The 12,174-nt window shown below is 38.0% G+C and overlaps 1 protein-coding gene across 1 annotated transcript in view; it reads right to left on the bottom strand.

The window, feature by feature from the left end:
* The window catches only part of SNX25 (sorting nexin 25), a 134,058-nt gene extending 123,885 nt beyond the window's left edge, over positions 1–10,173 (bottom strand). Inside the window, exon 1 of the mRNA XM_006882242.1 lies at positions 10,093–10,173. Within this exon, the coding sequence (XP_006882304.1) occupies positions 10,093–10,171 (79 nt within the window). The 5' untranslated portion in view covers positions 10,172–10,173. The remainder of the gene's footprint in view (positions 1–10,092) is intronic.
* Positions 10,174–12,174: the final 2,001 nt, after the last annotated feature.

The following is a 12,174-nucleotide window of genomic DNA, read 5'->3' as shown; positions in this document are numbered from 1 at the left end:
TTTCATGAAAATTAATTAAAAAATATAAATTAATATCTTTTTTTAGTTGTTGACACAGATTTAGATGTGCAAAGAAACTCAACTGTACTCAGATAAGAAATTCAAGGGAATAGGATAACTGCACTTTATAACTAAGAACAATTACCTACCAAAAACTAAAGAGTAAGAATCAAATGGGGGGGGGTACCTATTTCAGTTATAGTAACTCATTCTTTAACCATGCTTCCAGTAAGTGATACTTAGTATCTATAACAATAACTACTGAATATAAAAGAAAACTAACAAAGAAATACTTTCCCAAACCATTTAACCATTAATTTCTGTTCACTTATTTTTTCTTTTAATTTTTATTCTTTTTCATGTGTGTACCACTGAATTGGATCTGACTGGTACAGGTGGAGATTGCCCCTCCTTCTCCAGTGGAGCATCTGGTGGATTTGAATGACACACCTTTGGAATTGCAGCTTCTTGCCACTAGGCCACCAGAGTGGCCTTTCTATTCACTTCTAGATATTAAGATGATTTTTTAAAATTAATTTTAATGAACATTTAGAGATTTTAGATTTCTATTCATTCATTGTTGCACTTTTTCCCCTGCCCAGCCCTCCCCCACAAATTCGCATCTCTCTTTGAAAAGTAAAAGAAAAATTCTTTCATTGGTATACAATCCCACCCCCAGCACCCCAATTACACTCCACTATGCAACCTTAATTCTGGACTCTTGTGATAACCATAATACTCTATCATATACCACTTTTAAACTGTTCTCTCCCTCATCTGTTTCAATGCAATATACATAATTTATTTAGCTTTTCTCAGTCTTACCCCAATCCTGATGTCAGCCCCATTCTACAACAGTGGCACCATGCAATATTTGTCCTTTTGTGACTGAAATATTTCACTCAGCATAATGTCCTCCAAGGTCACCCATTTTGAATAATATTGCATGAGTTCCTTGTTTTTCAATGCAGCGTAGTATTCCATTTTGTGAATATACCACAGCTTGTCTACCCATTCGTTTGTTGATGGGCACTTGGGTTGTTTCCAACTCCTTGCTATTGTGAACAAAGCTGCGATAAATATGGCTGTGCATATATCTGCTTAGATGTTTGCTAAGATGATTTTTTTTAAAGTCTGTTATATTTTTCTGGATTTTGCAAAAGTAGTCAGATCTCATTCCTAGGTAAATGACTACGATAAGAAGAAACTATTATGACTATTATAAGAAGAGAAAAACATAAAAATATTATTGGGAAGAATCTATAAAAGCTACAAAAGGACCAATCCTATAATCTATTTATTGGTAACAAAGAAACAGATGATGGTTCCTAAACAGAAATTTAGCTTGATCTTCCAAGGAAATTGAGGCATAATGAAGTGAAATAACTTTCCCACCTGTCAGTCAAATACTCCATTTTTTCCATTCAGATAATTATAGTAAGTAAATATGTAACCCACATGTTTGAAAACTCAAGAGAATTTTTGCTTTGGGTTAAAACTTGAATTTAAAATTGAATTTCAACTTATGAAATTAAGAGTAATTTTATAGAAGCTCTATCTTTAAAATAAGATATTATTCAAGTTGACTATAAAGGGTATATACTCACTTAAAATATATACTATTACATTTGCAAATCACATTGAGAATATTAATAAATAGAATCTCAATGCTGCTCCAGGAATTCTGACTCACAGTGACCGTATGAGAAAGAATTGTCTCATAGCGTGTCTGTGACTATAAATATCTTAACTGTGATATTAGTCAAAGTTTACAATGCATATTGTTTTTTCCAAGCAGTCATTCACATACATTTGGTGCCATGACATTCATTACAATATCCATAATGTCTGGTCATATTTTCACTCACCTTGTGTTTATTTATTTATTAATTTGTTTTCTACTTCTTCCCCTCCCAGGTAGCCATACTAGACTAATTCTCCTGTGTGTAAATTTATTTTTAGTTTTTTCTAATACTGCTCTTACATAGTAATTGTTCTTCTGTAAATGACTTATTCCACTAGATGATTGGGGGACGATTTATCAACAATCTGCATTATGCAGATGACACAACCCTGCTTGCTGAAACTGAAGAGGACCTGAAGCACCTGCTGCAGAGGGTCAAGGACTGCAGCCTCCAATATGGATTGAGGCTCAATGTCAAGAAGACAAAGATTCTCACCACTGGACCAATTGGCAGCATCAGGACGGATGGTGAAGAGATTGAGATTATACACAGCTTTAGTTTGCTTGGCTCCATAGTCAACAGTCTTGGCACCAGCAGCCAGGAACTTAAAAGGCGCACTGCCATGGGAAAGTCTGCTGTTAGGGACCTCTCCAAAGTACTGAAGAGCAATGGTGTCTCCCTAGAGACTAAGGTGTGTTTGATACAGGCCATGCTCTTCGCAATCACTTGTTATGCATCAGAGAGTTGGACAATGACCAAGGATGATAGAAGAAGAATTGATGCTTTTGAGCTGTGGTGCTGGAGAAGAGTATTGAGAATACCATGGACTGCTAGGAAAACAAACAGATTTGTCCTGGAAAGGGTTAAACGAGGTGGCTTCTTGGAGGCAAGGATTCTGAGGCTCCGTCTAACATACTTTGGACATGTTGTGAGGAGACACCGATCCTTGCAGAAGGACATCATGCTTGGTAGGGTGGAGGGACAGCACAGGAGGGGAAGGCCCTCTATGAGGTGGATTGATTTAGTGACTGGGATAATCGGGATGGGAGTGTCAGAGACAGTGCGAATGGCACAGGACAGAGCAGAGTTTAGGGCTTTTGTACACAGGGTCGCTATGAGTCGCAAGTGACTCGACGGCACATAACAACAAACATGCTGCTGCTGTTGTAAGCCATCAAGCTGGAGCTGACTCACAGCTGTATCTCCAGCGGGTTTTTAGAGGCAATAAATCACACAGGAGGAGGTTGTCAATTCTTCTCCCATGGAGCAGCTGGTAGACTGAAATCACGTGCCCTTGAGATTTCAGTACAGCTTCTTACCACTAGGCCATTAGAGCTCACGTTATAGTGTTTATGTCTTTATGTTTTTAGGATGGATACATACCTAGCATTGGAATACCTGGATCAAATTTCCATTTTCAACTTTTTGAGGAAACTCCAAACTGCTTTCCACAGTGGATGTACCGTATTACATTCCCATCAGCAGTATTCCAATCTTACCAAAATTTCATTAGCATTTTTTTTACTGTCTTCTTGAACAACACTATTGCTTCTGGAATGAGATGTCATCTCATTGTTTTGATCTACATCACTTTTGAGCATTTTATGTATTTGACGGCCATCTGAATGTCTTCTGTAGTGAACAATCTTTTCATATCTTCTGTTCCTTTCTGTATATGAATTGCTTTTCTTTTTCTTACTGAGGTGGCTGGAGTTTTCCATAAATTTTAGGGATGAGCCCCTTATCAGATATCTTAGTGCCAAATATTTTTTCCCAGATTAGAACATCTTATCGTGCTAATGTGAACAGTATACTTGGACCAAGAGGCAGTTGTCAGACAAAGCAAGGCAACACTGCATGGTTCAAAATTGGGAAGGGCATACGCCAGGGATGTGTCCTGTCTCCATACCTTTTCAACCTGTATACAGAACTTTATCTTTAGTGGGTGTACCGTCAAATTGAATCTGACTGGTACAGGAGAAGATTGTCCCTCCTTCTCCAGCAGAGCATCTGGTGGATTTGAACTGAGCACCTCTGGGATTGCAGTGCAGCTTCCTACCATTAGGCCACCAGAGCCCCCTTGTACATAGGGTTTTCAGAGGCCTGCTATTTCAGAAGTGGATGGCCAATCCTTCTTCCTAGTCTGTCTCAATGTGAATGTTCAGATTAGAGCAAAGGTGATGCATCCTGTAGAACTGGTGTGTAGATAGGCTATGAGTCGCAAGTGACTCGACGGCACATAACAACAACAACATACAGAACAGATCATCCAGGAGGCTGGGCTCTATGAGGAGAAATGTGGGGTCAAGATTGGTGGAAGATCTATCAACAATATGTGTTATGCAGATGACACAGTCCTGCTTTCTGAAAACTGAGGAGGACCTGAAGCGCTTACTGCAGAGGGTCAAGGACTGCAGCCTCCAATATTGATTGAGGCTCAATGTCAAGAAGACAAAGATTCTCACCCCTGGGCCAAATGGCAGCATCAAGATGGATGGTGAAGAGATTGAGATTGTTCACAGCTTTAATTTCCTTGGCTCCATAGTTAACACTCTTGGCACCAGTAGCCAGGAAATTAAAAGACGTATTACCATGGGAAAGTCTACTGTTGGGGACCTCTCCAAAGTACTGAAGAGCAATGCTGTCTCTCTGGAGACTAAGATGTGTCTGATACAGGCCATGGTCTTTGCTATCACTTGTTATGCATCAGAGAGTTGGACAGTGACTAAGGATAGAAGGAGAACTGATGCCTTTGAGCTGTGGTGCTGAGGGTTGAGTGTTGAGGGTGCCATGGAATGTTAGGAAAACAAACAGATTCATCTTGGAAAGGGTCAAACTGGGCAGCTCTGTGGAGGCAAGGATTCTGAGGCTCCATCTAAGATACTTTGGACATGTTGTGAAGAGAGACCGGTCCTTGAAGAGGGACATCATGCTTGTGAGGGTGGAAGGACAGCGCAGGAGGGGAAGGCCCTCTATGAGGTGGTTGATTCAGTGACTGGGGTAATCGGGATGGGTGTACTGGAGACGGTGCGATTGGCACAGGACAGAGCAGAGTTTAGGGCTGTTGTACACAAGGTCGCTCTGAGTCGCAAGCAACTCTATGGCATATAAGAACAGCACCACCACCATATGCTCTTTTTACTCTTTTGGAGACATTTCTGATGCACGAAGTTCTTTCATTTCAGAAGGTCCCATTTATCTAGTTTATCCTCTCCTGATCGTGCCTTTTTTAATTATATTTGAAAGTCTATTTATGCCTTTGATTGGGGCTCCTCAATTTGGTCCTTTTTTTATCTGTTGATCGTTATAGTTTTATGTTTTACCCTTCTGTCCTTGATCAATCTTGAGTTACTTTTTGTATGTAGCATAAAGTATAGATCTTGTTCCAATTTTCTGCAGAAAGACATCCAGTTTGGTCAGCATCATTAGTCAAAGAGGCTGTCTTCTCCATGTAATGGTTTCATCTCCTTGTCAAACATCAGTTGACCATTGCTGTTACGTGCCATGAAGTCGCCTGCAACTTGTAGAGACCCTTGTAGAGCTGTTGTAGAGTACAACAGCTCAATGAAAAAACAAACAAATCCACCCTCCAAGTCAGAAGACCACTTATGTGGCTATCATGTTAATCTAGATTATATGATGTTAGTGAATCTGGAAACTTTTACCTAGAAATAAAAAACAACATGAGCTAAGTAAATAGTAAGAAAGGAGAGGTATCAAGGGAATACGTTTTCCCCCCTGTCTTTTCCTAAGAGCAATTCAGAGGTACAGTCAGACCAGCCATGAGGTAGAGCACTATGAGTCATCAATGCCCATGGTCTAGTTATGTTAGAACACAGAAACAGTTCACCCAGGAACAGGAAAACAATCATTCTGAAGGGCTTTATGGTTTGCTAAGTTTTAAGACACAAATGAGAATAACTATCTCTATCCAGAAGAAAAGTCATCTTCTGTGAAGTTTTGAGGTTATTAGTCTTTATCATTGATTGAGCTATTTATTCATTTGGGGGGGGGGGGAACCCAAACAACATATTACAAAACCTGGTTGAAGAGTCATGAATCCAATTGATTGAACCTAGATCGGTAAGAGAAGTCACCATCTTTGGGTTCCTACTTTGTCTGTGTTGGCATGTAGTCCTCAAAGACTTGGGCAACCTCAAGAACTGCCAACAAAGGAAGCTTGGTAAAAGTTTCACCACAACAGATTTTATTTATTTAGAAACTGTTCCAAAGATGGTAAAAATTCTGTTTTCAAGTTATGGTTTGTCTGCATAAGTTGATCTGTGTCATAACATACACATTTACAACTAATGTTCAGAAAAATATTGAGTCAATCAAAACTACAGGAATGTGTTCACCTGAAATGTACATGAAATGTGTGATACTGCACATTTACCACTGAAGTTAAGAAAAAATACTGAAAGGTAATCAAAACTAAAAGGAACATTATTCACTTTAAATGTACATGAAATATGTGATATCTATAAAGAACATCATAAAAATTAATACAAATAATAGTATTTCTTCACATTCAGAACACTGTTTTATAACACAAGGTACTAGTATCCCCGAAGCTCTGAAAAAGATAACATTTTATAAATAATTTTTGTTAAATTCAAGAACTTCCAATTTCATATTCAGGGCACTGCTAAGTAAATAAGCATTCAGGGGTTACATTTGGAATTCAATTCCATGGTCCACATTACTGAGATAATTCATGGTAGCCTGGTGAAAATTAGACCCCAGATTTAACTGTGAAATGTCACAATTAGGAACGAGGGGGAGAAAGACTATGCATAATTCCTATAACTGACTCAAATCAAATAAACCTACTCAATGCCATGGAGTCAAGTTCAACTCATGTGAACATCTATGTATTCAGTTTTGAAGCCTGTAACTTTAATGAGAGGAGGAACCCTGGTACATCTGAACAGCTCTCTGAGACATGTGGCCTTCTGGATAGTAACACAACATGCTACAGACCAGAGCTCTTTGGTTGACGAGACTGTTTATGAGTGACAGTATACAAATTTATCCCAATCACCTTTCCTCATCTTTAGATTATATTCAAAAGAAAAGGATCTTAGTTAATAATTTACTCTACAGCAGCGGGTTCTTTGGGAACAGAGAGCAGACTCTTATTTCATGCTTACTTTGTATGGTGAGAGTAGTTTAACATGATTGCCCAGGTTCATGTGACCAGGAAATATCAAATGTTTATTCAACAAATATCTAATTCTCTGCCATTCAGCCAAAATGAGGATAGATTTAGTTAGCTATCAAATACAAAGAAATGAAGAAAAAAACTCTTAATGTATCACACAGACAAGATTAAGAGATAATTTGCTAAAGATTAGTACTCTGTTTTCAGAACATAATTGTTTCATTATGTTATTGTTGCTGTTGTTAGGTGCCCTCTTAGTTGTATTATGATTCACAACAACCCTATGAACAAGAGAGCTGAACCTTCTCCTATCTTGTGCTACTCTCACAATTTCTAACACGCTCAAGCCCATAATAATGATATTGTTTTGTTGTTATGTGCTATCGAGTCACTTGTGACTCTATGGACAAGAGCCCTAAATGCCGTTCTATCCTGTGCCAACCTCGCCGTCTCAAACACACTCATTGCCACCACTCCACTGACAGAATAGATTCTTTTCATCGAAGGTCTTCCTCATCTGCACCGCCCCTCTACTCTGCCAAACATGATGTCGCTCTCTAAGGACCAGTCCCTCCTTGCAACATGCCCAAAGTATGTCAGATGAAGCTTCAGAATCCTTGACTCCAAGGAGCATTCTGGCTTCACCTTCTCCAGGACAAACCCTAGCAGTCCATGGTATATTCAACTCTCTTTTCCAGCAACACAGCTCAAAGGCATCAATTCTCTTTCTATCATCCCTATTCACTGTCTAACTCTCCGATGCACCGCATGTAACTGCGAAGACTATAGCTCGGATCAGGCACACCTTAGTCTCTAGCCTGACATCGTTGCTCTTCAGTACTCTTGAGAGGTCTCTCACAGCTCCCTTTCCCAATGCAATTCGTCTCCTGATTTCCTAGCTGCTGTTACCAATAGTGTTGATTGTGGAACTAAGTAAACTAAAACTGTTAACTATCTCAATCTCTTCACCATCCACACTGATTCTGCCAATTAGCCCAGTGGTGAGAATCTTGGTTTTCTTGATGTTGAGCTTCAATCCATATTGAAGGCTGCAGTCCTTGACCTTCTGCAGCAAGCACTTCAGGGTCTCTTTAGTTTCAACAAGCAGGGTTGTGTCATCTGCATAACACAGGCTGTTGATGATTCTAGCACCAATCCTGATGCCAGATTCCTCCGCGTACAGCCCAACATCTCGGATGATCTGTTCTGCATACAGATTGAAAAGGTATGGAGACGGAATACATCCCTGACAGACCCCCTTCTTCATTTTGAACCATATAGTGTCTCCTTGCTCTGTTCTGACGTCTGCCTCTTGGTCCAAGCGTAGGTTTCGCATTAGCACAATCAAATGTTCTGGGATTCCCATTCTTCTCAGAGTCAGCCACACCTTGTTGTGATCCACACAGTCAAAAGCCTTTGCATAGTCAATGAAGCACAGACAGACATTCTTCTGGTATTCTTTGCTTTCTGCCAAGATCCATCTAACATTAGCTGTAATATCCCTAGTACCATGACCTCTTCTAAATCCAGCCTGCACATCTGGCAGTTCTCTGTTGAAATATTTTCAGCAAAATCTTGCTTCAATGTGATATTCATGATATTGTTCGATAATTTCCACATTCTGCTGGGTCACCTTTCTTTGGAATGGGAACAAATATCGATCTTTTCCATCAGTTCGCCAGCTGGCTGTCCTCCAGATTTCACGGCACAACTTAGCACATCCAGGGCAGTGTCTGTGTGTTTAAACATGTCAATTGGTGTGCCATCATCTCCTGGAGCCTTGTATTTTGCCAATTCCTTCAGAGCAATCTGAACTTCCTCCTTCATCACCATAGGCTCTTGCTCATATGATATTTCATGAAATTCAGTGTCAGCCAATTGCTTCTGATACAGTGACTCTGTGTACTCGTTCCATCTTCTCTTGATATCGCCTCGATCATTTTATATTCTACCCAAAGTATCCTTAAAGTATTGCCACCCATGGCTTGAATTTGTTTTTCAGCTCCTCAGCCTAAGAAATGCTGAGCGAGTTTGGCACCTTTGATTTTCTGACTCCAGCTCTCTGCACATTTCATTATAGTATCTTGCTTTGTCGTCCCGAGCTGCCTTTTGACATTTTCTGTTCAGCTCTTTGGTGTCTTGGTTTCTTCCTTTAGCTTTGGCTTCTCGGTGTTCTAATGCAATACTCAGAGTCTCATCTGACATCCATCTTGGTCTTTTCTTCTTTTTCAGCCTTTGTAATGATCTTGTGCATTCTTCATGGATGATTTTCTTGATATCCTCCCAGAGCTCATTTGGTCTAAGCTCACTGGTGCTCAAGGCTTCAATTCTGTTCCTGAGATAGTTTTGAAATCTGAATGGGGTAGACTTAAGGTCAAATTTTGGTTCCCATGGACTTGATTTAATTTTCCTCATCTTCAGCTTGAACCTGCATATGAGTAGTTGTTGGTCTGTCCCACAATCAGCACTCGGCCTGGTTTTCACTGCCGATCTGAGCTTCTCCACCAAGTCTTTCCACAAATGTAATCTATTTGATTCCTATGCATACCATCAGGTGAAATCCATGTGTATAGCCTGCGTTTATGTTTCTTATAAAAGGTATTTGCAATGAATAAATCATTGACTGTGCAGAACTCTATCATTCTTTCTCCAGCCTCATTTCTCTCACTGAGCCTGTGTTTTCCAACTACTATCTCTGTTCCCAACTTTTGTGTTCCAGTCACCCATTATTAGCAATACATCTTGACTGCATGTTTGATCAATTTCTGACTGCAACTGAGATCTTAGAAATGGAAATATAGAGAAGGAGGAACAGCTGTAAGCAAACGCTAGTGACTGGAACGTGGAATGTGAGAAGCATGAATGTGGGAAAACTGGACATTGTTAAGAAAGAAATGGAACGCATAAATATTGACATACTAGGTATTGGCAAAATGAGATGGCTTGGCATGGGACATTTTGAATCAGATGATCATATGATTTACTATGTCAGGGATGAAAAGGTGAGAAAAAATGGGGTTGGTTTCATAATTAAGAAAGTCATTTCTAGATTCATCCTGAAATACAATGTGTGAGTGACAGGATAATATTCATACTCATACAAGAAGTCCAGTGAATACCACTATCATTCAAATATATGCACCAACAACTAGAGACAAAGAGGTGGAAATAGAAGATTTCTACCAACTTTTGCAGTCAGAAATTGATCAAATAAATAATTATGTACTCTCACTTAATCCTTACCTTCTTTCAGAGCTTTATCCATATTATGAGAAATTACAACTCTTCTAGATTGAACTGACTCATTTGCATTTCCACACATAGGACTCTGAAATGTAAAAGAAAAAACAAGCAGATTTCTAAGTTAATCAATCATTTTTTAAAACCAAAGGTATGCTATACCATCTAAACATTAAAATAATGCTTGTCATCATAAAGTCCCTCTAGAAAGTAAGTAAATGCTTAATACTAATCAAGAGGTTTTAAAAAATGACTTAATAGGATTTTTCCTACTAGATATCAAAACAGTATGATGCCAATATAGCAATAAACAAATTAAGAAAGCAGAATACAAAACAAATGAACAAATATATGGGAGTTAAGAACATCATAAAAAAAGTTTTCAATAAATCAAGTTTTTCAATAAATTTATTGAATAAAACATATTCAATAAATAATGCTGGAAAAACTGAACATTCATATAGGGGAAAGCTCTGATTACTACAAACTCTACATATTACACATAAATAACTACAAATTGGTGAGAGATTTCATTTTTTTTAACCTAAAGTAGTACTAAGAGAATATACAAGAAAAACTAGCTATGATGGTCAATGCCTTCCTAAACTACAATAACAAAATCCAGAAGGTATGAAAAAACAAATCTGTAAAATTATTCTTTAAAATTGAAAAATCTTATATGAAAAAACCTAAAAACTATAAGCTAGGAGACATTTTTCTATAACATATCAAACGAAAGACTATTTAACATACAAAGTGCTAAGAAGAAAAAAGTAAACGTTTTCATCAGAAAACCAAGTAAAAATTCAAAAGGCAAATCATAAGACAAAGAGGGCTAATAAATCTTTTTAAAACCCATAACCCTATTTTTAATATAAAGATATAACTCAAAGCAATGAAATACTCTCAGACAGTCAAACTGAAAAAAAGATTCCTACTATCTAATGTTGGTAAAGATACAAGGAAATGTCAGGTTCATACAGCACTGGGAGCAAGGGAGACATTTTCCTACAGGCTTTTAAGAAAGTAACCAATATGAATGTAGAAGAAAGCGTCACAACAGAACTATAAGAGTACAAATTTAATAAACTGTCAGCACTACAAAACAAAAACCAATAAGCATCTATAACATGTCATGTTAAAATATTACTTAAAATCAGTCTTAAATTTTGTTCAAAATGTAAAAAATTACTTTAAAGATAACTAAACCACATACATCAAAAGTTTATTCTTTGATTCAGCCATTTTCACTTATAGAAATCTATACAACAGAAACATTTACATATATGCAAATCAGTAGATCTACAACAAATTTGATAACAAAGTATAGCTCATTCTTGTATATATAATGCAGACACAAAAAAGAAGGTACTTCCTATGATGGGCAGATATTTAGAAGTATAAAAATCAAACTATTAAAATTTATTTCATCTAGGCTAGGGTAAGAATTTTAAAAAATATCAGTGATAAAATTATTCTTTTTTGGCAAAGAAGAAGAAATAAATGTGTACACAATTAAAATCTCACTATAATGCTAGTAAGACTACATGATTATTTTTTTTTTTGCTAAAGTGAATGTAGCATCAAGATCAGCAGAAGACTCATGAACAATCTATGTTATACAGATGACACAATATTGCTTACCTACACTGAGGAGGACCAGAAGCACCTGCTGCAGAAGGTCAAAGACTGCAGTCTTCAATATAGATTAAACCTCAACATCAAGAAAAGAAAGATTCTCACCACTTGGCCAACTGGCAACATCATGACAGACAATGAAGAGTTTGAGGCTGCTAACAGCTTCTGTCTGCTTGGGTTCACAATCAACAACCTTGGTACCAGCAGCCAAGAATGCAAAAGATTGGGGAATTCTGCTGTCAAGGACTTCTCCAGAGTACTGAAAGTAACGATGTGAGTCTACAGACTAATGAGCACCTTATCCAGGACATGTTCTTCTTAATTACTTGTTATGCATCAGAGAGCAGGTCAATGAATAAGGATGATAGAAGAAGAACTGATGCCTTTGTACTGTGGTGTTAGAGAAGAGTAATGAACATACCCATGGACTGTTCAGAAAACAAATAA

This window comes from Elephantulus edwardii, unplaced genomic scaffold (assembly GCF_000299155.1).
Source record: "Elephantulus edwardii isolate Elephantulus edwardi_28Jun2011 unplaced genomic scaffold, EleEdw1.0 scaffold00018, whole genome shotgun sequence".
NCBI classification, from domain to species: domain Eukaryota; kingdom Metazoa; phylum Chordata; class Mammalia; order Macroscelidea; family Macroscelididae; genus Elephantulus; species Elephantulus edwardii.
Note: the sequence above shows the minus strand (reverse complement) of the source record. Positions and strands in the feature narration are given on the sequence as shown.